The 26,753-nt window shown below is 40.6% G+C and overlaps 1 protein-coding gene across 2 annotated transcripts in view; it reads left to right on the top strand.

The window, feature by feature from the left end:
* The window catches only part of LOC130926830 (major histocompatibility complex class I-related gene protein-like), a 30,782-nt gene extending 5,633 nt beyond the window's left edge, over window positions 1-25,149 (top strand). Inside the window, exons 2-6 of one of the 2 annotated variants that reach the window (XM_057852103.1) lie at window positions 9,516-9,782; window positions 9,867-10,145; window positions 19,371-19,679; window positions 23,812-23,952; window positions 24,042-25,149. In XM_057852103.1, coding sequence (XP_057708086.1) covers window positions 9,516-9,782; window positions 9,867-10,145; window positions 19,371-19,679; window positions 23,812-23,952; window positions 24,042-24,097 — 1,052 coding nt within the window. In that variant the 3' untranslated portion in view covers window positions 24,098-25,149. Of the gene's footprint in view, window positions 1-9,515; window positions 9,783-9,866; window positions 10,146-19,370; window positions 19,680-19,841; window positions 19,962-23,811; window positions 23,953-24,041 lie in introns of those variants that run through there. The other variant, XM_057852112.1, reaches the window with a different exon arrangement.
* Window positions 25,150-26,753: the final 1,604 nt, after the last annotated feature.

Below are 26,753 nucleotides of genomic sequence, written 5' to 3'. Positions count from 1 at the left end.
GCTTTTGGAGCAAGGGCTCCGTTCTTGCACGGCAGCCTCTCAGTCCATGGAGATGCAAAACACGCTTGTTCCAGCAGCTTCTAAGTCTTGGCAGATCTGCTTTTTGGTGGTTCTCGGTTGAATCTTCACCCTCCTGACCAATTTTCTCTCAGCAGCAGGTGATAGCTTGCGTTTTCTTCCTGATCGTGGCAGTGACAAAACAGTGCCATGCACGTTATACTTACAAACAATTGTTTGCACTGTTGCTCTTGGGACCTGCAGCTGCTTTGAAATGGCTCCAAGTGACTTTCCTGACTTGTTCAAGTCAATGATTCGCTTTTTCAGATCCATGTATGTATATTTTTGACCCAGCAGATTTGATCACTTTTTCTGTTAACCCATAATAAAGTCATAAAAGAACCAAACTTCATGAATGTTTTTTGTGACAAAGAAGTATCTGTTCCAATCACTCTATCGGACAAATATCAGAGTTGTAGAAATAACTGGAAACTCAAGAGAGCCATGACATTATGTTCTTCTCAAGTGTATGTAAACTTTTGACCGCAACTGTATATATGTATATGTATGTATGTATATATGGATGTATATATATATATATGTATACACAATCACCGCCCACAGAAATGCCTTGTTGATGCCAGAGGTCAGAGGAGAATGGCCTGACTGGTTCGAGCTGATAGAAAGGCAACAGTGCCTGAAATAACCACCTGTTAAAACCAAGGTAGGCAGAAGAGCATCTCTGAACGCACAGTACGTCGAACTTTGAGCCAGATGGGCTACAGCGGCAGAAGACCACGCCGGGTGCCACTCCTTTCAGCTAAGAACAGGAAACTGAGGCTACAATTTGCACTAGCTCATCGAAATTGGAAATTAGAAGATTGGAAAAACGTTGCCTGGTCTGATGAGTCTCGATTTCTGCTGCGACATTCGGATGGTAGGGTCAGAATTTGGCGTCAACAACATGAAAGCATGGATCCATCCTGCCTTGTATCAACGGTTCAGGCTGGTGGTGCTGCTGTAATGGTGTTGGGAATAGCCTCCACAGTCACCAGATCTATTCTCAATACAATAGAGCATCTTTGGAATGTGGTGGAACGGGATAGTCACATCCTAGATGTGTAACCGACAAATCTGCACCAACGGTGTGATGCCATCATGTCAATATCGACCAAACTCTCTGAGAAATGCTTCCAGCACCTTGTTGAATCTATGCCACGAAGAATTGAGGCAGTTCTGAAGGCAAAAGGGGGTCCAACCTGTTACTAGCATGGTGTCCCTAATAAAGTGGCCAGTGAGTGTGTGTGTGTGTGTGTGTGTGTGTGTATATATATATATATATATATATATATATATATATATTAGGGGTGTCAAACTATTAAAATTTTTAATCGAGTTAATTACAGCTTAAAAATGAATTAATCGCAATTCAAACCATCTCTAAAGTATGCCATATTTTTCTGTAAATTATTGTTGGAATGGAAAGATAAGACACAAGACAGATATATACATACAACATACTGTACATAAGTGCTGTATTTGTTTATTTAACAGTACTACAATTCCATGGACGTGGACGGTAAGCTGAAACAAATCCACTTAATGAAAACAAAGGAACTGACTTTAATTTGCACGGATACAACATTGCTGTGATATCACCGAACATCTACCTATCTTCACAAACTACTCTCCACGCAACAGCTGCGTAAATCCGTCAAAGACAGTGTACAAAAGATCTCTAAACTCAAGACTGGAATGCAAAACAAACCTTGGATGACCAAGACGCTTACCAACGCTTGCAAAATGAAAATAGCGCTGTATGAGTTTATCTCCCAAGGACAGGGCCTGCGAGGAGAAGTTTAAGAAATATAGAAATAAGCTAAACTCCCTACACCAACTTGGACATCAACTGATACAATGAACCCATTCAAATTGACAATATGTGAAATTTCATGGCAATCAATGACTTTTGAATGATATGTGAAAAAAATAATTTAAAAAAATAACCTGATAATAACTGGACTGTAACACAAACATGCTTGAATGTGCGTCTCGGGCTGTTGGGGGACGGGTATCGATAAAGATTTGCTTTTTCCCGTCTTTCCTTTGTCTGTCATCGTCTTTCTTTCGGGCAAATTCCACACTCTAAAGCTGTCAATGATTATGATGATGATGACAATGACAATAAATTATTCATTCATTCATTAAATGATGGAATAGTGTTAAAACTTTGACAAAAGTAGACGGAAGGGAAATTCTGGAATAACGGGAGCAATTTTAACAACTGTAACAGTTGATTCACAAAATTAAATTAATTGAATGTAATTTAAAGCTGCTGATACAGAATGGGGACTGGAGTTTTTTATTTACTGTTATTTTTGTATATTTCTTTACTGTTATACGTTAACTTGATACTGAAATAGTAGTTTGGTTTAGCCTGAGAGGATTTTTGAACAATTTTGGAACTAATGTACAAACCATTTAAAAAAAAAAAAAAAGGAGTGGGGTGCAACAATAATTGTTTTATAATCGAATCGGAGCCTCTGAATTGTAATCGAATCGTTAGGTGCCCAAAGATTCCCAGCTCTATTAGAAGTTAAAAAAACACATCATTTTCAGGGGTGCCAATAATTATGGAGGGCACTGTATAATGGCCCTTTACCTAAAAAATATGTTTTATCCGATTACTCGATAGGATTTTCAGTCGATTACTCGATAACTAAAATATACGATAGCTGCAGCCCTAATTTGCGGCTATTTTCAACACAAAGTTGCAATTTCTGATCGGGTGGGAAATTTGACAGAACACCCGGCACATGAAGAGGGCAATAAACCAAGTATAGTGCTCTTCCGGGGATGTGCGACAAGCCGGCGGTGTCATCGGCCGAGTGGAGAAGGAGCATGTCAGCCACAAAATGCAAGCCACCTACATATTAAAATGATCTCAGTTTTTGACCTAATACAAAACACGGTTTACTCACTTCCTTGTAAGTCCAATGGTCCCACGCTAGTAGGGCTTGTTTTGGCAAATATCCACCGGTGAATGGGAACTTTTTGAAACGGCCAAAAGGCTCACGCCACTCCCTGGTGCAGCAACATTTTTCTGCAGCCGTTTGGCTGGCGTGATGTGAGAACTAAACGAATTAACCCGCAAAATCAGCTGAATCCTTAGTCCTTCTCATACAATAGTATGGCTGGATAGTGAGAGGTTTCCTTCTACCTTACACGTCACAAACGATTCAAATTTCTAATCGAGTTAATTACAGCTTAAAAATTAATTAATCGTAATTCATCGCAATTCAAACTATCTATAAAATATGCCATATTTTTCTGTAAATTATTGTTGGAATGGAAAGATAAGACACAAGATGGATATATACATTCAACATACGATACATACAGTAAGTACTGTATTTGTTTATTACCAGGGTGACCCAAAAAGATGCGTACCCATGAAAATTTCAATTGTGACTTTGATTAAAAAGCTATTTATTTCAAATTACAACCACACATTATTCAGTTCCCGAAAGAGGAGTGTGTAAAAGTGATTGACAACTTTGTCAGACGAGTACAGGTTTGCTTGCAACGGAATGGTGGACATTTGGAACACATCTCGGGAAAGCCATAAATTGACTAAAAATTGACAAAAATAGCTGAAACTCTGGTGAATGGTCTTCCATAAACTGAATAATGTGTGGTTGTAATTTGAAATAAATAGCTTTTTAATCAAAGTCACAATTGAAATTTTCATGGGTACGCATCTTTTTGGGTCACCCTGTATAACAATAAATCAACAATATGGCATTAACATTATTAACATTCTGTTATAACGATCCACGGATAGAAAGACTTGTAGTTCTTAAGTACCGTATTTTTCGGACTACAAGTCGCTCCTGAATATAAGTCGATCTAGCCATAAAATGCCCAACAAAGAGAAAAAAAACATACAAGTCGCACCGGAGTATAAGTCGAATTTTTGGGGGAAATTTACTTGATAAAATCCAACACATAGAACAGACATGTCATCTTGAAAGGCAATTTAATATAAAAATACAATAGAGAACAACATGCTAAATAAGTGTACAGTGCATGAACAACGAAATGTGAATATGCTGTCCAACGCTACGGCTCGGTCCTGGCTATACAGCGAACTCCCAAAAGAATGCTGGACGTCCGTATAATTTACTGAATCAATTTGGTCCTCGATAGAAAACAGGTTCGCATCAACGTAAATAAATGATAATTAGGTACTATTAGTAATAAGTAACAGGTTAGCATGCGTTCGCTATCATTAGCACATCGTTCAAACAACCACACAACTGGCTCTAAGTGTCCGATTGCGGGTGGAAAACACACAACAACAACAGAAAAGATGATACACGCAGGCGTTGCCTCTGTAGAGATGATTTAAAAGCATAAACAATGAAAGTAGGTTCGCAGCCGGCTATTCTCTCTCGCTAACTCGCCCACTCACTCACTCAGAGCTACGTAGCTGTCCGTCTTCTTCTGGCGTGTCACGTAAACAAGTGCGAGTGCGCCCTCACGTGGGCGTGAAAGCGCCACAAACTAAATGCATCCATTTCAAGATAAAAAAGTCAATAATACAATCGAACATACACTGCCAAAGGCAGAACGCGAACGTGGCCATAGCTATAAAGAGTTATTCAGATAACTATAGCATAAGAACATGCTAACAACTTTACAAAACCATCAGTGTCACTGCAAAACACCAAAATAACATGTGAAATTATATCATAATGTGTTAATAATTCCAAACATAAGTCGCACCCCCAGCCAAAATATGAAAAAAACGCGACTTATAGTCCGAAAAATACGGTAGTAGTTCTTGTAGTTCTCCCTTTCATTTCCAAAATCCTTTGAAAGAACAGTCGCCTCACAACTCCACTCTCACTTATCCCAGAATAACCTTTATGAACAGTTTCAATCTGGTTTCCGCCCACCACACAGCACTGAAACAGCACTCGTTAAAATAACCAACGACCTCCTCGTGGCAGCTGATTCTGGCCTGCGCGCCATCCTCATCCTCCTAGACCTATCTGCAGCCTTTGATACAATTAGTCACACCACACTCCTCCACCGGCTCTCCACTATTGGCATCACCTGCACCCCGTTGAACTGGTTTTCTTCCTATCTTTCTGAGCGCAGTCAATATATCCAACTAAAGTCATTTAAATCCTCACCCTCCCCCGTTACCTCCGGTGTGCCTCAGGGCTCTGCCCTGGGGCCCCTACTCTTCATCATATACCTACTTCCCCTTGGCAATATTTTTCGTAAATTCAACATCCACTTTCACTGCTACAGTGCCTTGCAAAAGTATTCGGCCCCCTTGAACCCTGCAACCTTTCGCCACATTTCAGGCTTCAAACATAAAGATATAACATTTTAATTTTTTTGTCAAGAATCAACAACAAGTGGGACACAATCGTGAAGTGGAACACAATTTATTGGATAATTTAAACTTTTTTAACAAATAAAAAACTGAAAAGTGGGGCGTGCAATATTATTCGGCCCCCTTGCGTTAATACTTTGTAGCGCCACCTTTTGCTCCAATTACAGCTGCAAGTCGCTTGGGGTATGTTTCTATCAGTTTTGCACATCGAGAGACTGACATTCTTGCCCATTCTTCCTTGCAAAACAGCTCGAGCTCAGTGAGGTTGGATGGAGAGTGTTTGTGAACAGCAGTCTTCAGCTCTTTCCACAGATTTTCATTGGATTCAGGTCTGGACTTTGACTTGGCCATTCTAACACCTGGATACGTTTATTTTTGAACCATTCCATTGTAGATTTGGCTTTATGTTTTGGATCATTGTCCTGTTGGAAGATAAATCTCCGTCCCAGTCTCAGGTCTTGTGCAGATACAAACAGGTTTTCTTCCAGAATGTTCCTGTATTTGGCTGCATCCATCTTCCATCTTCCCTGTCCCTGCTGAAGAAAAGCAGGCCCAAACCATGATGCTGCCACCACCATGTTTGACAGTGGGGATGGTGTGTTCAGGGGGATGAGCTGTGTTGCTTTTACGCCAAACATATCGTTTTGCATTGTGGCCAAAAAGTTCAGTTTTGGTTTCATCTGACCAGAGCACCTTCTTCCACATGTTTGGTGTGTCTCCTAGGTGGCTTGTGGCAAACTTTAAACGAGACTTTTTATGGATATCTTTGAGGAATGGCTTTCTTCTTGCCACCCTTCCATAAAGACCAGATTTGTGCAGTGTACGACTGATTGTTGTCCTATGGACAGACTCTCCCACCTCAGCTGTAGATCTCTGCAGTTCATCCAGAGTGATCATGGGCCTCTTGGCTGCATCTCTGATCAGTTTTCTCCTTGTTTGAGAAGAAAGTTTGGAAGGACGGCCGGGTCTTGCTAGATTTGCAGTGGTCTGATGCTCCTTCCATTTCAATATGATGGCTTGCACAGTGCTCCTTGAGATGTTTAAAGCTTGGGAAATCTTTTTGTATCCAAATCCGGCTTTAAACTTCTCCACAACAGCATCTCGGACCTGCCTGGTGTGTTCCTTGGTTTTCATAATGCTCTCTGCACTTTAAACAGAACCCTGAGACGATCACAGAGCAGGTGCATTTATACAGAGACTTGATTACACACAGGTGGATTCTATTTATCATCATCGGTCATTTAGGACAACATTGGATCATTCAGAGATCCTCACTGAACTTCTGGAGTGAGTTTGCTGCACTGAAAGTAAAGGGGCCGAATAATATTGCACGCCCCACTTTTCAGTTTTTTATTTGTTAAAAAAGTTTAAATTATCCAATAAATGTTGTTCCACTTCACGATTGTGTCCCACTTGTTGTTGATTCTTGACAAAAAAATTAAAATTTTATATCTTTATGTTTGAAGCCTGAAATGTGGCGAAAGGTTGCAAGGTTCAAGGGGGCCGAATACTTTTGCAAGGCACTGTATTTAGAGGGTTTGGGGCTGACAACCACAATTAAGATCATGGCGAGGCTAATCGCCGACAACATACAGTTTCAAATTCAAGATGCTTATTTCTTCCACCATCATTACATTTTGAAAAATATTTAGCTGGTACCAAGTGAAAGAAGCTGGCCTCATCTATGGATCATCAGTTAAACAGGTGTGTCCTAACCTTTTGCAAAGGCGGCCAGATTTGCTGTGGTAAAAATGCGGGGGGCTATCTTGGCTGATTTACATAGAACAATATATTTAAACAAATTTTAGCAAGCCCTTCTGTGTGTCACATTTGATTTATTTTGTTTTTTTAAATACATAATTTCAACAGTCTTGTCTTTGTGGTGTTCTTTTTCGACACTCGGGCTCTTGCGAAATACTGCTGCTGAGAAATGAAACTAGCTTCAAGTTGCTATAATTTTTCGCTGCGTATCTTCCCTGTAATGTTGTCGTACATGTCAGCGTGTCTTGTTTAGTAATATTGCGTCACATTGAACTCTTTGAAAACAGCGACTGTCTCTTTGCAAATGAGGTAGACACAGTTGTTGCGTGTTTTATTGAAGAAATAGTCCAATATCCACCTATCCTTGAAGCGTCGGCATCGCAGTCAACTTTTATTTTTTTGTTGATTGTCGCCGTTTTAGAAAATTGGAAGTAAAGGGTCACGCGGGGTAATGTTGCGTAGAGTGCTGCTCTTAAAGTTTTTCAAACTTTCGTGAGAATAGGCTGATTTTGTTTGGACAAGATAGTTGTTGATATCAGGGTAGTAGATGTCAGGCAGAGACGGCGAAGACAACGGGTCGAAAAATATCGATTTAGGCATCAAATATGGATCTGGCGAATGGATAGACTGAAGCTTTTCCACATAACGCCTTATATGCAACGCATCCAATGAGTTTACAGAGTCTGAAAGCACCGGGGCTTCCATGAATTGCACTATAAATTGCACGACAAATTGAAACCATTGAGAATATGGATAAACAAAGACGGACAATATGGCGGCAGGATACAGCGACACGTCATTCTGTGACGTTGGTGAGTAGGGTCTATAGCCCAGATCTCAACCCTATTGAAAACCTGTGGCGGAAGGCTCAGGCCTGCAAGGATGAACTGGCAACCGGAATCAAAAGTAACTTTTACTGACCACCACAATGTTTTTCATTCATTTACAGTGGGGCAAATAAGTATTTAGTCAACCACTTCTTATTTATGGGGTTAGTGTTAGATTAGGGATTAGGATAGATTAGGGATTTATTTATTTATACTTCTATTTAGTCAACACTTCTTTTATATTAGTGTTCCTGACTGCTAAAGAGCTCTTTCAAGCTTTTTATCCGAGTTTGTTCTACATGATAAAATGTCTGAGTGAGTGCTCGTCCGAGACTGGCAGTGGCGCCTCCAGAAATTTTTCATAGGGGTGGCCAGATGGGGCCACTCAAAATCTTGGGGTGGCCAAAACTAAAAGCCATAATTTCAGGTTTTCATTATATTATTGCAGTAAAAAGTTCAGGGGGAAAACTATAAGAAAGACTTAAGGACACGGCTACTGATATACTTTGGTGTATTATGTAATATTTGATGTTACTAATAGGGCTGTCAAAATTATCGCGTTAACGGGCGGTAATTATTTTTTTAAATTAATCACGTTAAAATATTTGACGCAATTAACGCACATGCCCCGCTCAAACATTAAAATGACAGCACAGTGAAATGTGTACTTGTTGTGTTTTTCGGAGTTTTGTCGCCCTCTGCTGGTGCTTGGGTGCGACTGATTTTATAGGCTTCAGCACCCATGAGCATTGTGTAAGTAATTATTAGCATTAACAATGGCAGGCTACCAGTTTATTTTTTCATTGAAAATTTTACAAATTTTATTATCTTTTAAGGATTACAAGTCGTTCTATCCATGGATCGCTTTAACAGAATGTTAATAATGGTAATGCCATCTTGTTGATTTATTGTTATAACAAACAAATATAGTACTTATGTACCATATGTTGAATGTGTATATCCATCTTGTGTCTCATCTTTCCATTCCAACAATAATTTACAGAAAAATATGGCATATTTTATAGATGGTTTGAATTGCGATTAATTACGATTAATTAATTTTTAAGCTGTAATTAACTCGATTAAAAATTTTAATTGTTTGACACTCCTAGTTACTAATGATTTAATGTGCATAGTCCATAACTGTCCAGTCAACATTTTGAGTTCCACAACAATTTTGTTTTATTGGGTTATGTATATATTAGGCAGAAGGTGTACATTTAACAAAACAAAATAATTACTGGTGGAAAAACAGATGCTAGCAGATTTGAATTTGGGATGAAATGCATAATTGATGCTACAACAATCTACGATTTAGTGGCAAGCAGGGTGGCCAGTGTGGTGGCCAACAAATTTATAGGGGTGGCCGTGGCCACCCCTGGCCACCCCCTGGGGGCGCCACTGGAGACTGGTGATTCCATACTTTTTGCTAGGGGGTTGTAGTATGGGAAATACGGTAAATGCTTTAAGCAATGGCATATTTTAACCTATTAATCTCCTTTTTTCTTTCTTTCTTTCAGCGCTTCACTCGCTGAAGTTTCATGTTATAGCATCTACGCAAATTAATAATCTACCAGACTTTGTTTATGACATTTATGTCGACGAGGTTTTAATTGTCCACTACGACAGCAGCAACAGGTCAGTGGAATACCGGTATGATTTTATTAAAAAAGCTACAGCAGACAATCCAAACTTCTGGCAGCGTCAGAGACGGACTATTTTGACTCAAGAGAGCTTTGCCAAAGAGGCCATGGAGCAATTCAGAATCGGCTACAACAAAACCAAGGGTATGATGTCTTTGAACTTTTTGAGGTTTTTCGGGACGAGGTTGGGTTTCACTTTGCTTTCTGAAACTTTTGTTTTTTCCTCAGGCGTTCATTTTGGTCAGGCGACATTTGGCTGTGAATGGAATGTTGAGAATGAGGAGACCTACGGTTGGGAACGGTACAGTTACGATGGAGAAGATTACGCCTCATTGGACATGGAGACAGAGAAGTGGACCATACCGCACCCACGGGCTTTCTTCACTAATCTCAAATGGTTACATGATGAGGGGCTAAAAAAATACAGGAAGCGATTCTACGCTGAAGATTGTCCCAAGTTGTTGAAGAATATCCTGAAATACGGAGGGGAAATTTTTACAACAACCGGTATTGACATAATGATGTACTTTCACCTTGGGAGAGATGTTAATGCTTCCTATAGCAGTGTTTCCGAACCTTTTGGAGTCGGGGTGTGAATATACAGTGGGGCAAATAAGTATTTAGTCAACCACCAATTGTGCAAGTTCTCCTACTTGAAATAGAGAGGCCTGTAATTGTCAACATGGGTAAACCTCAACCATGAGAGACAGAATTAAGATTAAAAAAAAAAACAGAAAACCCCATTGTTTGATTTTTAAAGAATTTATTTGCACACCATGGTGGAAAATAGGTATTTGATCAATACCAAAAGTTGGTGACCGAAAAAAGTCCAAAATCAACAGGGAAGGACCTGTAGCAGACCCAAATTCAACAGGAATTGAGCTATACAAGCCCCAAAATCAACAGGAATGGATACGTCAATGAACAAAATCAACAGGAAGTAACCATTAAATGCTCTGAAATCGACAGGAAGCTACATGTAAATGCCCAAAATCAACAGGAAGTCACTTGTAAATGCCCAAAATTAACTTGAAGTTACCAGTAAATCGCCAAAATCAACTGAAGGTGATCTGTGAATGCCGCAAATTAACAGGAAGTGACCAGTAAATGTCAAAAATCAACAGGAAGTGACCATTAAATTCCCAGAAATCAACAGGAAGCTACCTGTAAATGCCCAAAATCAACAGGAAGTGATCTGTAAATGCCCAAAATCAACAGGAAGTGACCTGTAAAGGTCCAAAATCAACAGGAAGTGACATGTAAATGCCCCAAATTAACAGGAAATGACATGTAAATGCCCCAAATTAACAGGAAGTAATCTGAAATGTCAAAAATTAACAGGAAGTGACCATTAAATGCCCCGAAATGAACAGGAAGTGACATGTAAAGGCCAAAAATCAACAGGAAGTGACCTGTAAATGTAAAAAAATCGACAGGAAGTGACCATTAAATGCCCCCCAATCAACAGGAAGCTACCTGTAAATGCCCGAAATTAACTTGAAATTACCAGTAAATGCCCTAAATCAACAGGAAGTGATCTGTAAATGCCCAAAATCAACAGGAAGTGACCTGTAAAGGTCCAAAATCAACAGGAAGTGACATGTAAATGCCCCAAATTAACAGGAAGTGATCTGAAATGTCAAAAATTAACAGGAAGTGACAATTAAATGCCCCGAAATGAACAGGAAGTGACATGTAAAGGCCAAAAATCAACAGGAAGTGACATGTAAATGCCCCAACAGAACAGGAAGTGACCTGTAAATGGAAAAAATCAACAGGAAGTGATCATTAAATGCCCCACAATCAACAGGAAGCTACCTGTAAATTCCCGAAATTAACTTGAAATTACCAATAAATGCCCAAAATCAACAGGAAGTGATCTGTAATTGCCCAAAATCAACAAGAAGTGACCTGTAAAGGTCCAAATCAACAGGAAGTGACATGTAAATGCCCCAAATTAACAGGAAGTGACAATTACAGGAAGCTACATGTAAATGCCCAAAGTTAACTTGAAATTACAAGTAAATGTCCAAAATTAACAGGAAGTGATATTTAAAGGTCCAAATCAACAGGAAGTGACATGTAAATGCCCCAAATTAACAGGAAGTGACCATTGAATGCCCAGAAATCAACAGGAAGTGACAATTAAATGCCCCAAATTAACAGGAAGTGACATGTAAAGGCCAAAAATCACCAGGAAGTGACATGTAAATGCCCCAAAAGAACAGGAAGTGACCATTAAATGCCCCACAATCAACAGGAAGCTAACATTAAATGCCCGAAATTAACTTGAAATTACCAGTAAATGCCCAAAATCAACAGGAAGTGATCTGTAAAGGTCCAAAATCAACAGGAAGTGACATGTAAATGCCCCAAATTAACAGGAAGTGACATGTAAAGGCCAAAAATCACCAGGAAGTGACATGTAAATGCCCCAAAAGAACAGGAAGTGATCATTATATGCCCCACAATCAACAGGAAGTGACCATTAAATGCCCCACAATCAACAGGAAGCTACCATTAAATGCCCGAAATTAACTTGAAATTACCAGTAAATGCCCCAAATTAACAGGAAGTGATCTGAAATTTCAAAAATTAACAGGAAGTGACCATTAAATGCCCCGAAATGAACAGGAAGTGACATGTAAAGGCCAAAAATCATCAGGAAGTGACATGTAAATGCCCCAAAAGAACAGGAAATGACCTGTAAATGTAAAAAATCAACAGGAAGTGAACATTAAATGCCCCACAATCAACAGGAAGCTACCTGTAAATGCCCGAAATTAACTTGAACTTACCAGTAAATGCCCCAAATTAACAGGAAGTGACCTGTAAAGGTCCAAATCGACAGAAAGTGACCATTGAATGCCCAGAAATCAACAGGAAGCTACCTGTAAATGCCCAAAATTAACTTGACATTACCAGTAAATGCCCAAAATCAACAGGAAGTGACCTGTAAATGCCCCACAATCAACAGGAAGCTACCTGTAAATGCCCGAAATTAACTTGAACTTACCAGTAAATGCCCCAAATTAACAGGAAGTGACATGTAAAGGTCCAAATGGACAGAAAGTGACCATTGAATGCCCAGAAATCAACAGGAAGCTACCTGTAAATGCCCAAAATTAACAGGAAGTGACCTGTAAATGTAAAAAATCAACAAGAAGTGACCACTAAATGCCCCACAATCAACAGGAAGCTACCTGTAAATGCCCGAAATTAACTTGAAATTACCAGTCAATGCCCAAAATCAACAGGAAGTGATCTGTAAATGTCAAAAATCAACAGGAAGTGACCATTAAATGCCCCCAAATAAACAGGAAGCCACCTGTAAATATCCCAAATTAACAGGAAGTGACCTGTTAAGGTCCAAATCAACAGAAAGTGACCATTGAATGCCCAGAAATCAACAATCAAATGCCCAAAATTAACTTGACATTACCAGTAAATGGCCAAAATCAACAGGAAGCTACATGTAAATGCCCAAAGGAAGTGATGTTTAAAGGTCCAAATCAACAGGAAGTGACATGTAAATGCCCCAAATTAACAGGAAGTTACCTGTAAAGGTCCAAAATCAACAGGAAGCTACCTGTAAATGCCCAAAATTAACTTGACATTACCAGTAAATGCCCAAAATCAACAGGAAGTGACCTGTAAATGCCCAAAATCAACAGGAAGTGACATGTAAATGCCCCAAATTAACAGGAAGTGACCTGTAAAGGTCCAAATCAACAAGAAGTGACCATTAAATGCCCCACAATCAACAGGAAGCTACCTGTAAATGCCCGAAATTAACTTGAAATTACCAGTAAATGCCCAAAATCAACAGGAAGTGATCTGTAAATGTCAAAAATCAACAGGAAGTGACCATTAAATGCCCCCAAATAAACAGGAAGCCACCTGTAAATATCCCAAATTAACAGGAAGTGACCTGTTAAGGTCCAAATCAACAGGAAGTGACATGTGAATGCCGCAAATTAACAGGAAGTGACCAGTAAATGTCAAAAATCAACAGGAAGTGACCATTAAATTCCCAGAAATCAACAGGAAGCTACCTGTAAATGCCCAAAATCAACAGGAAGTGACCTGTAAAGGTCCAAAATCAACAGGAAGTGACATGTAAATGCCCCATATTAACAGGAAGTGATCTGAAATGTCAAAAATTAACAGGAAGTGACCATTAAATGCCCCGAAATGAACAGGAAGTGACATGTAAAGGCCAAAAACCAACAGGAAGTGACATGTAAATGCCCCAAAATCTACAGGAAGTGACCATTAAATGCCCCACAATCAACAGGAAGCTACCTGTAAATGCCCGAAATTAACTTGAAATTACCAGTAAATGCCCAAAATCAACAGGAAGTGATCTGTAAATGCCCAAAATCAACAGGAAGTGACCTGTAAAGGTCCAAAATCAACAGGAAGTGACATGTAAATGCCCCAAATTAACAGAAAGTGATCTGAAATGTCAAAAATTAACAGGAAGTGACAATTAAATGCCCCGAAATGAACAGGAAGTGACATGTAAAGGCCAAAAATCAACAGGAAGTGACATGTGAATGCCCCAACAGAACAGGAAGTGACCTGTAAATGGAAAAAATCAACAGGAAGTGAACATTAAATGCCCCACAATTAACAGGAAGCTACCTGTAAATTCCCGAAATTAACTTGAAATTACCAATAAACCCAAAATCAACAGGAAGTGATCTGTAATTGCCCAAAATCAACAAGAAGTGACCTGTAAAGGTCCAAAATCAACAGGAAGTGACATGTAAATGCCCCAAATTAACAGGAAGTGACAATTACAGGAAGCTACATGTAAATGCCCGAAATTAACTTGAAATTACCAATAAATGCCCAAAAGCAACAGGAAGTGATCTGTAAATGTCCGAAATTAACATGAAGTGATATTTAAAGGTCCAAATCAACAGGAAGTGACATGTAAATGCCCCACATTAACAGGAAGTGACCATTGAATGCCCAGAAATCAACAGGAAGTGACAATTAAATGCCCCAAATTAACAGGAAGTGACATGTAAAGGCCAAAAATCACCAGGAAGTGACATGTAAATGCCCCAAAAGAACAGGAAGTGACCATTATATGCCCCACAATCAACAGGAAGTGACCATTAAATGCCCCACAATCAACAGGAAGCTACCATTAAATGCCCGAAATTAACTTGAAATTACCAGTAAATGCCCCAAATTAACAGGAAGTGATCTGAAATTTCAAAAATTAACAGGAAGTGACCATTAAATGCCCCGAAATGAACAGGAAGTGACATGTAAAGGCCAAAAATCATCAGGAAGTGACATGTAAATGCCCCAAAAGAACAGGAAATGACCTGTAAATGTAAAAAATCAACAGGAAGTGAACATTAAATGCCCCACAATCAACAGGAAGCTACCTGTAAATGCCCGAAATTAACTTGAAATTACCAGTAAATGCCCAAAATCAACGGGAAGTGACCTGTAAAGGTCCGAAATCAACAGGACGTGACATATAAATGCCCCAAATTAACAGGAAGTGACATGTAAATACCCCAAATTAACAGGAAGTGACTTGTAAATATCCGAAAATAACTTGAAATTACTTGAATGCAAAACAATCAACAGGAATTGACCTGCAAATGTAAAAAATCAACAGGAAGTGACCATTAAATGCGCCCAAATAAACAGGACGCCACCTGTAAATATCCCAAATTAACAGGAAGTGACCTGTAAAGGTCCAAATCAACAGAGAGTGACATGTAAATGCCCCAAAAGAACAGGAAGTGACCTGTAAATGTCAAAAAATCAACAGGAAGTGGCCATTAAATGCCCCGAAATCAACAGGAAGCTACATGTAAATGCCCAAAGTTAACTTGAAATTACAAGTAAATGCCCAAAATCGACAGGAAGTGACCTGTCAAGGTCCAAAATCAAAAGGAAGTGACCTGTCAAGGTCCAAAATCAAAAGGAAGTGACATGTAAATGCCCAAAATTAACTTGAAATTACCAGTAAATGTCCAAGATCAAAAGGAAGTGATCTGTAAATGCCCAAAATCAACAGGAAGTGACCTGTAAAGGTCCAAAATCAACAGGAAGTGACATGTAAATGTCCCAAATTAACAGGAAGTGACCTGTAAATGTCAAAAATCAACTGGAAGTGATCATTAAATGCCCCAAAATCAACAGCAAGCTCCCTGTAAATGCCTGAAATTAACTTGAAATTACCAGTAAATGCCCACGATCAACAGGAAGTGATCTGTTAATGCCCAAAATCAACAGGAAGTGACCTGTAAAGGTCCAAAATCAACAGGAAGTGACATGTAAATGTCCCAAATTAACAGGAAGTGACCTGTAAATGTAAAAAATCAACAGGAGGTGACCATTAAATGCCCCACTATCAACAGGAAGCTACCTGTAAATCAACAGAAAGTGACATGTAAATGCCCCAAATTAACAGGAAGTGACCTGTAAAGGTGCAAAATCAACAGGGAGTGACATGTAAATGTCCCACATTAACAGGAAGTGACCTGTAAATGTCAAAAATCAACTGGAAGTGACCATTAAATGCCCCAAAATCAACAGCAAGCTACCTGTAAATGCTTGAAATTAACTTGAAATTACCAGTAAATGCCCAAAATAAACAGGAAGTGATCTGTAAATGCCCAAAATCAACAGGAAGTTACCTGTAAAGGTCCAAAATAAACAGGAAGTGACCATTAAATGCCCCGAAATCAACAGGAAGTGACCTGTAAATGTCAGAAATCAACAGGAAGTGACCATTAAATGCCCCGAAATCAACAGGAAGTGACCTGTAAATGCCCAAAATCAACAGGAAGTGACTTGTAAATGCCCGAAAATAACTTAAAAATACCTGTGAATGCAAAAAAAATCAACAGGAATTGACCTGTGAATGTCAAAAATCAAAAGGAAGTGAACATTAAATGCCCCCAAATATACAGGAAGCTACCTGTAAATGCCCGAAATTAACTTGAAATTACCAGTAAATGCCCAAAATCAACAGGAAGTGATCTGTAAATGTCAAAAATCAACAGGAAGTGACCATTCAATGCCCCCAAATAAACAGGAAGCTACGGAGACCCCCGGGTGCCAGGGTAGAAAAAATAAAAAAATCATAGCTAATCTGTACCCACAGATTATTAATCTGTACCCACAGTTTACTAAACTGTACCCACAGTTTACTAATCTGTACCCACAGATTACTAAACTGTACCCACAGTTTAGCAATCTGTACCCACAGTTTACTAAACTGTACCCACAGTTTACTAATCTGTACCCACAGATTACTAAACTGTACCCACAGATTACTAATCTGTACCCACAGTTTAGCAATGACCCTGAAACTGGTGTCACCAATGTTTGGCGGGGACTCGAATCGCTGAGGGACCGACCGGGCAAGCACCTGCACCTTTTGCCCTCGGCGAACAAAGGGGTTTTAAAAGGTAACTAATGCACATTTTCTTTGGTAGCTGTCTACATTTTCAGGTGTCCTCAATCAATATGGCATGTTGTTAGCTATTTTTAGTAGCCGCTAATGCGGCGACTAAAAATAGCTAACTGACAAATGAACACTACTTGAATTAAGCACGCACGGACACGACAGCAGCATAGAAAATGTGCAAACACAACATGCCATATTGATTGATGACATCTGAAAGACGCCTACCAAAGAAAACGTGCAATAGTTACCTTTTAAAACCCCTTTGTTCGCCGAGGGCAAATGGTGCAGATGCTTGCTCGGTCAGTCCCTCGGCGTTTGGACTCGGAGTCCCCGCCAAACATTGGTGACTACTGTTTCTGGGTCATTGCTAAATAGTAATCTGTGGGTACAGATTAGTAAACTGTGGGTACAGTTGAATAATTTGTGGGTACAGATTAGTAATCTGTGGGTACAGATTGCTAAACTGTGGGTACAGTTTAGTAAACTGTGGGTACAGATTAGCTATGATTTTTTATTTTTTTCTGTCCTGGCACCCGGGGGGCTCCGTAGGAAGCCACCTGTAAATATCCCAAATTAATAGGAAGTTTACTATTAAGGTCCAAATCAACAGAAAGTGACCATTGAATGCCCAGAAATCAACAATCAAATGCCCAAAATTAACTTGACGTTACCAGTAAATGGCCAAAATCAACAGGAAGCTACATGTAAATGCCCAAAGTTAACTTGAAATTACAAGTAAATGTCCAAAATTAACAGAAAGTGATATTTAAAGGTCCAAATCAACAGGAAGTGACATGTAAATGCCCCAAATTAACAGGAAGTGACCTGTAAAGGTCCAAATCGACAGAAAGTGACCATTGAATGCCCAGAAATCAACAGGAAGCTACCTGTAAATGCCCAAAATTAACTTGACATTACCAGTAAATGCCCAAAATCAACAGGAAGTGACCTGTAAATGCCGAAAATCAACAGGAAGTGACCTGTAAAGGTCCAAATCAACAAGAAGTGACCATTAAATGCCCCACAATCAACAGGAAGCTACCTGTAAATGCCCGAAATTAACTTGAACTTACCAGTAAATGCCCAAAATCAACAGGAAGTGACCTGTAAATGCCCGAAATTAACTTGAACTTACCAGTAAATGCCCCAAATTAACAGGAAGTGACCTGTAAAGGTCCAAATGGACAGAAAGTGACCATTGAATGCCCAGAAATCAACAGGAAGCTACCTGTAAATGCCCAAAATTAACAGGAAGTGACCTGTAAATGTAAAAAATCAACAAGAAGTGACCACTAAATGCCCCACAATCAACAGGAAGCTACCTGTAAATGCCCGAAATTAACTTGAAATTACCAGTTAATGCCCAAAATCAACAGGAAGTGATCTGTAAATGTCAAAAATCAACAGGAAGTGACCATTAAATGCCCCCAAATAAACAGGAAGCCACCTGTAAATATCCCAAATTAACAGGAAGTGACCTGTTAAGGTCCAAATCAACAGAAAGTGACCATTGAATGCCCAGAAATCAACAATCAAATGCCCAAAATTAACTTGACATTACCAGTAAATGGCCAAAATCAACAGGAAGCTACATGTAAATGCCCAAAGTTAACTTGAAATTACAAGTAAATGTCTAAAATTAACAGGAAGTGATATTTAAAGGTCCAAATCAACAGGAAGTGACATGTAAATACCCCAAATTAACAGGAAGTGACCTGTAAAGGTCCAAATCGACAGAAAGTGACCATTGAATGCCCAGAAATCAACAGGAAGCTACCTGTAAATGCCCAAAATTAACTTGACATTACCAGTAATTGCCCAAAATCAACAGGAAGTGACCTGTAAATGCCCAAAATCAACAGGAAGTGACATGTAAATGCCCCAAATTAACAGGAAGTGACCTGTAAAGGTCCAAATCAACAAGAAGTGACCATTAAATGCCCCACAATCAACAGGAAGCTACCTGTAAATGCCCGAAATTAACTTGAAATTACCAGTAAATGCCCAAAATCAACAGGAAGTGATCTGTAAATGTCAAAAATCAACAGGAAGTGACCATTAAATGCCCCCAAATAAACAGGAAACCACCTGTACATATCCCAAATTAACAGGAAGTGACCTGTACATGTCAAAAATCAACAGGAAGCTACCTGTAAATGCCCAAAATTAACTTGATATTACACAAGTAACACAAAAAGATGAAAAGAGCTTGTTTTTCTTTTTATTAGTTGTTTTGTTGAATGATTTTCTGACCAGTGCATGCATCTCCTTTTCATGTGCAGAACTTCCAAAGGTTTCACTCCTCCAGAAGACGCCGTCTTCTCCGGTCACGTGCCACGCGACAGGTTTCTATCCCAACACGGCAGATCTCTTCTGGAGGAAAGACGGCGAACAGCTTCACATGGACGTGGACTATGGCCAAATTCTTCCGAACCACGACGGAACCTTCCAGATGACCGCGAATCTTAAAGCGAAATTGACGGCCGAGGTGGAAGGCCTCTATGAATGTGTCTTTCAGCTCTCTGGTGTCAAGGATGACATTGTCGTCAAGCTGGATGAAAGAAACATCCTGAGCAATCTACCTATTGAAAGTGAGTCGCTTCCACTCATTTGGGGACATTTCTGAGTCACTTCCTTTTAAGTCAACCAAAATAACAGGAAGTGACCTGTAAATTCCCCCAAATCAACAAGAATTGACTTGTAAATCCCCCTAAATAGACTAGAAGTGACCTGTAAGTTTCCCAAATCAACAGGAAATGACGTGAAAGCCTCAAAAATGAAATCACTGCCCTGCATTGGCTGCCGCTGACGACCATAGACGTCCAATCTGTTTGAAGTGGGAGGGATGGCAGGAAATGAACTGAAGGGAATAGGTACCTTTCTCGCAGACACCATATATGGTGAGGCAAATAAGTATTTAGTCAACCACTAATTGTGCAAGTTTTCCCACTAGAAAATATTAGAGAGGCCTGTAATTGTCAACATGGGTAAACCTCAACCATGAGAGACAGAATGTGGGGGAAAAAAAACAGAAAATCACATTGCTGGTATTTTGGCCCATTCCTCCATACAGATCTCCTCTAGAGCCGTGATGTTTTGGGGCTGTCGTTAGGCAACACTTTTGGCCAGCACTCTAAGGCACAAATAGTTTTTTGGCTCGCATCCATACATGTACACACATTTCAAATTCAAGTATTTTTTTTAAGGACTTTCAAGCAGTGTTGTTTTCGTAACAATACGATAAACGACAAACGATAACGAGCTAAAAATGAATCTTGGGGGACTAAAACTTAACGACAATGATGCCAGTTTTCGTCTGACGAGATGAAAACGAGACGAAAATGCGCCATAGTTTTCGTTGCGTGTTCCCAATGTGTGACATTATGTGTCGTTAGCCTGCCTGGTTGTGTCACTCATGTGACGTGCTGGGATCCCCCAACTCACCCACTGGCTTAGTGACCTCTCCAGTCTACCCATTGCTTGTTTTGAGACACGCACGGTAAGATTTGTCTTCTCATCTCGGCAACATAGAATATTCGATGTTGTTTTAGCCTAGTAAGGTCTGTGCTGAGTGCTAAATGTAACTCGTAGCATTAGCATAGCATTCACGCTCACGTTATCATTAGGCTATTGCTAACGGCGAGCGTCTTCCTAAACTCCCAAACAACTTTTCGTGGCGTCCAGGCAAGTATAAATAACTGAATATAATATAGCCAACTGTTTTCCTGCTGAGTGTGTATTATCACATGATAGATTTGTAGATGCTACAATACAGTGGGGCAAATAAGTATTTAGTCAACCACTAAACCACTGTTACTGCCAACAAGTGTTGGCAATAACAGAGGCCAAACGTTTTCTGCAACTCTTCACAAGCTTTTCACACACTGTTGCTGGTATTTTGGCCCATTCCTCCATGCAGATCTCCTCTAGAGCAGTGATGTTTTGGGGCTGTCGTTGAGCAACACAGACTTTCAACTCCCTCCACAGATTTTCTATGGGGTTGAGATCTGGTGACTGGCTAGGCCACTCCAGGACCTTGAAATGCTTCTTACGAAGCCACTCCTATGTTGCCCTGGCTGTGTGTTTGGCATCATCGTCATGCTGAAAGACCCAGCCACGTCTCATCTTCAATGCCCTTGCTGATGGAAGGAGATTTTCACTCAAAATCTCTCGATACATGGTCCCCTTCATTCTTTCCTTTACACAGATCAGTCGTCCTGGTCCCTTTGCAGGAAAAACAGCCCCAAAGCATGATGTTTCCACCTTCATGCTTCACAGTGGGTATGGTGTTCTTCGGATGCGATTCAGTATTCTTCCTCCTCCAAACACGAGAACCTGTGTTTCTACCAAAAAGTTCTAGTTTGGTTTCATCTGACCTTAACACATTCTCCCAGTCCTCTTCTGCATTATCCAAATGACCTCAAGACGGGCCTGGACGTGTACTTTCTTCAGCAGGGGGACACGTCTGGCAGTGCAGAATTTGAGTCCCTGGCGGCGCATTGTGTTACTGATAGTAGCCTTTGTTAATGTGGTACCAGCTCTCTGTAGGTCATTCACTAGGTGTCAAGTTCAAAAATATCAAAAATAGACCCTTAGGTAGACATTTGTAAAATTACCCAGAAATAAGGAGAGAAGACACTCAGTTTTCTTGGCCAAGGAGAGCAAAAGAGTGACTAGTGACAGTCACCAAAATTGATCTAAAGAAAAAAAATCCTTCTTGGTATTTTATTTAGGGGTTTCTCCTAAAAATGGGTGCCGCCCTGAGGGAGGGGGAAAGCAAGCTGGAGACACCCATGCGATTTTGATTGGATATGTGTGTGCATGTAGGTGGAACTAAGTAAGTACACGTGTGTAAGCAAGGGCTCATGTAAACAATCACGTAAACAGTCAAAATGACCCAGACACTTCAGTTATGCAACGCTGCGGCCATGGAAGATGTCTTTGGATGGAAAATCGTCCTCGAAGGTCTAGACGAAAGTCCAGACACCAGGTGCTGAAGATGTCTCGGAAGGTCTAGTTACGCAATGATGCAGCCATGAAGCAAGGCAGTTGTCATCCCGACCCTCTTTTACTCTTTGTAACACTTAAGCATTATACTACAACCTGGTATAGCAAGCAATAATCATTTACTAGTTATATTAGTAAGAAAAATATGGCAATATCTATTATTTATGGTATATATGAGCACAAGCAAATATTCAATCAATCAATCAAGCAAATATTTAATCAATCAAACCTCGATAATTACCTCAACACTAGGTCCTCCCGTGTGGCTCTGGGATTTTTGCTCATCGTTCTTGTTATCATGTTGATGCCACGGGGTGAGATCTTGCATGGAGCCCCAGATCGAGGGAAATTATCAGTAATCTTGTATGTCTTCCATTTTCTAATAATTGCTCACAAAGTTGATTTCTTTACACCGAGCATTTTACCTTTTGCAGATTCAGTCTTCCCAGCCTGGTGCAGGTCTACAATTTAGTCTTTAGCGTTCTTCGACAGCTCTTTGGTCTTGGCCATAGTGGAGTGTGACTGACTGAGGTTGTGGACAGGTGTCTCTTATACTGATAATGAGTTAAAACAGGTGCCATTAATAGAGGTAACAAGTGGAGCCTCGTTAGACCTTGTTAGAAGAAGCTAGACCTGTATGACAGCCAGAAATCTTGCTTGTTTGTAGGTGACCAAATACTTATTTTCCACTCTAATTTGGAAATAAATTCTTTAAAATTCAAACAATGTGATTTTTTTTTTTTCCACATTCTGTCTCTCATGGTTGAGGTTTAGACATGGTGACAATTACAGGCCTCTCTAATTTTTTCATGTAGGAGAACTTGCCCAATTGGTGGTTGACTAAATACTTATTTGCCCCACTGTAACTGTTTACATTAGTCTAACACATTCATTATAGTAAAGCAGTTAGGGAGATGAACTACATGCCATTTGGCACAGTAAAGTTGATCGGCTTATAAGCCCTCGCCTGATAAGCGAAGAAAAAATGGCATCAGTTCTCCGGTAGGGTCAGCACGCTCCCGTCCTACCAGGACAACATGTTGATAGCGCGGCATCTTAGATGTCAAGACATGCCTCAGTTCCCGTGGCAACCATGTCCCAGCCACGATGGATGACGCACGGACTTGACCGCCCAAACCTGCCACAGAGGGATGATCCCAAGACAACACCAAGGGACGCCTTCCACTCCACTACAGCTTTCAAAAGATTGAACTTTTAGATGACAACGGTCGCTTCACAGGGACATTCCGATGTATCCGTTTGTTTTGCGGTCCTTGGATCCAACATTGCCTCTCCATTGTCTGTTTTTGCCTTGCTGTTTGACCATTGTCGACGGATAAATTGTCAACTTGTTTTCGGTGAGCCTTCTTTAAACCGTTAAAAATGGAGTCAGTAGAAAGGGTTAACACTGGAGTGAACACGCGGGATTTTGGCCGCTCCGAGCCGACTTGCTGGAGCTATGCCAGCGGAGCGCCCTTTTGGTTCGGCTGTCGCTGTTCCGGCAGCTTGGCTGGGAGGCCAAATTCCTTCAGAACAAATGCCACTTCAAACAAATCGGATGTCTACTAAGAACAAACTCATCTAACCTTCCAGCAGAAGGATAAAAACAGACACATGATTGGATGTTTGTCCTAATCAATGGCACTTGAAGTGTTATAAAAAGTTACCAAAATCACCATTGACTCTATCGCTCACTTACTTTTTTGTAATTCTCAGTTCGTGAAGGAGAAAAGCAGAAGAACAACATCATTGGTATAGCTGTCCCGTTGGCGGTCCTCGTGCTTGTGGGCATCATCGTGGCCATAGTCATTTTTTTCAAGTGTCGTAACCGCACTCCAGGCGATTACGCGCCACCTCGTAAGTCATTTGGCATGTTTTGAAAGCTGAAAATTTAAAGAATCTTTCAAATGCACTTCCTTCATGAGTATGACTTTGTATTTTCGCAGCTGATGAAATGTCAAACTCGGAAACAGCGAAAGACAACGGCCGGAATGGGATCTGAAATTTAAAGACATGCCACAAGAACGACCCTTGGCCATTCAATGGAATATTGAAAAGGACAGTTTCAGATTTGACAACACGACAAAGAATCAACCAGCAACACGGCGAGGCATATTATCAACTGTTGCATCCATCCAGACAATTAGACCCGAGTCACAGGGACTCTGACTCGAGTCACAACTTTGATGACTCGCAACTGCACTCTGACTTAGAGAAAAAGAAAACACAGACTCGGACTTAGAGAAAAAGAAAACACAGACTCGGACTTCACTCACTTGAGCTCAGAGGGTCCAAGACATTACACGACTTGTGAGGCAATAACTCAAGACCCAACTCGACTTGAGTCGTGACACAATGACTCGAGACTCGACAAGCTGACTAGAAAAACTTCGATACGTTCCAACCTGCCAGGGATCACCTTGGTCGCTCTCGCCATGCCCTTACTGAACAACCCGTGACTCGACTTGACTAAACTCGACAACCTTTTGACTTGACACGACTCATCTTGAAATGACTCGAGACTCTACCAGCTCACTCAAAAAACTTTTAATCGCAGATTTGTTCCTACCTGCCAGTGATCCACTTGGTCACTTTGGCCGCTCTCGCCATGCCCTCGCAGAACAACTTGTAACTCGAATTGACTCAACTCCACATAACCTTCTGACTCAACCTTACTCAAAAGAAATTGACTCGAGAGTCAACAAGCTGACTCAAAAACTCTTAAATATAGATTTGTTCCGACCAGCCAGTGTCCCGCTTGGTCACTTTGGCCGCTCTCGCCATGCCCTCGCGGAACAACCTGTGACTCGAATTGACTCAACCCGACATAACCGTATGACTCAAATTGACTCGTAAGAAAATGAATTTTGACTTGACACGACTCGTCTTTACAACTTTGTGTCTCGAGTTGACATGACCTCAAGACTTAACTCGACATAACGTTATGACTCGACTCAACTTGACTGAACTTGACATAACCTTATGACTCAACTTGACTCGTACAAAAATGACTCGAGACTCCACCAGCTCACTCAAAAAAATTTAATCGTAGATTTGTTCCTACCTGCCAATGAGCCGCTTAGTCACTTTGGCCGCTCTCGCCACACCCTCATGGACCAACCTGTGACTCGATTTGACTCAACTCAACATAACCTTATGACTCAACTTGACTCATGAGATAATGACCCGAGACTCGACAAGCTGACTCAAAAAACTTGAATAGTAGATTTTTTTCTTACCTGCCAGTGATCCACTTGGTCAATTTGACCGCTCTCGCCATGCCCTCACGGAACAACCTGTGACTCGACTCAACAACCTTTTCACTAGGCACGACTTGTCTTTACAACTTTGTGGCTCGACTTGACACGACCTCGATATTGACTCGACAAAACCTCATGACTCAACTCAACTCGTGGGACAATGACTCGAGACTGCTGAGTAGAAAATTTGAATTTTTGATTGGTTCCTACTTGCCAGGGATCCACTTGGTCACCTTGGTCCCTCTCACTATGCCCTCACGAAACAAACCGTGACTCGTCTTGACTGCACTCGACAACCTTTTGTCTTGACACGACACGTCTTTACAACTTTGTGTCTCGAGCTGACATGACCTAAAGACTCATCTCGACATAACGTTATGACTCGACTCAACATGAATGAACTCGAAATAACCTTACGACTCAACTTGACTCGTACAAAAATGACTGGAGATTCCACCAGCTCACTCAAAAACATTTTAATCGTAAATTTGTTCCTACCTGCCAATGATGTCACTTTGGCCGCTCTCGCCACGCCCTCACGGAACAACCTGTGACTCGATTTGACTCAACTCAACATAACCTTATGACTCAACTTGACTCATGAGATAATGACTCGAGACTCGACAAGCTGACTCAAAAAACTTGAATCGTAAATTTTTTTCTTACCTGTCAGTGATCCACTTGGTCACTTTGGCCGCTCTCGCCATGCCCTCACGGAACAACCTATGACTCGACTTGACTCAACTCAACAACCTTTTGACTTTGCACGACTCGTCTTTAAAACCTTGTGGCTCAACTTGACATGACCTTATGACTCGACTCGACTCGACATAACATTATGACTAAGCTCTATTTGACTCGTGAGACAATGATTCGAGACTCCACAAGCTGACACGAAAAACCTGGATTGTAGATTGGTTCCCACCTGCCAGTGATCCGCTTGGTCACCTTGGCCGCTCTTGCCGTGCCCTCACTAAACAACCCATAACTTGACTTGACTATAGACAACCTTTTGACTTGGCTAGACCTCAAGACTCGACTTGAAATGACCTCATGACTCAACTTGACTCCTGAGACAACAACTCAAGACTCGACAAGCTGGCCCGAATAACTTAGATTGGTTCACGGAACAACCTGTGACTCGACTTGACTCAACTCAACAACCTTTTGACTTGGCAGGACTCGTCTTTACAACCTTGTGGCTTGACTTCACATGACCTTATGAAAAACAAAACCTTATAACTAAATTTGATTTGACTCGTGAGACAATGACTCGAGACTCCACAAGCTGACACGAAAAACCTGGATTGTAGATTTGTTCCCACCTGCCAGTGATTTGCTTGGTCACCTTGGCCGCTCTTTCCATGCCCTCACGGAACAACCCATAACTTGACTTGA

Source organism: Corythoichthys intestinalis, chromosome 1 (genome assembly GCF_030265065.1).
Source record: "Corythoichthys intestinalis isolate RoL2023-P3 chromosome 1, ASM3026506v1, whole genome shotgun sequence".
NCBI lineage: Eukaryota > Metazoa > Chordata > Actinopteri > Syngnathiformes > Syngnathidae > Corythoichthys > Corythoichthys intestinalis.
The sequence above is the reverse complement of the archived record's forward strand: the minus strand, read 5'-3'. Positions and strand labels throughout refer to the sequence as shown.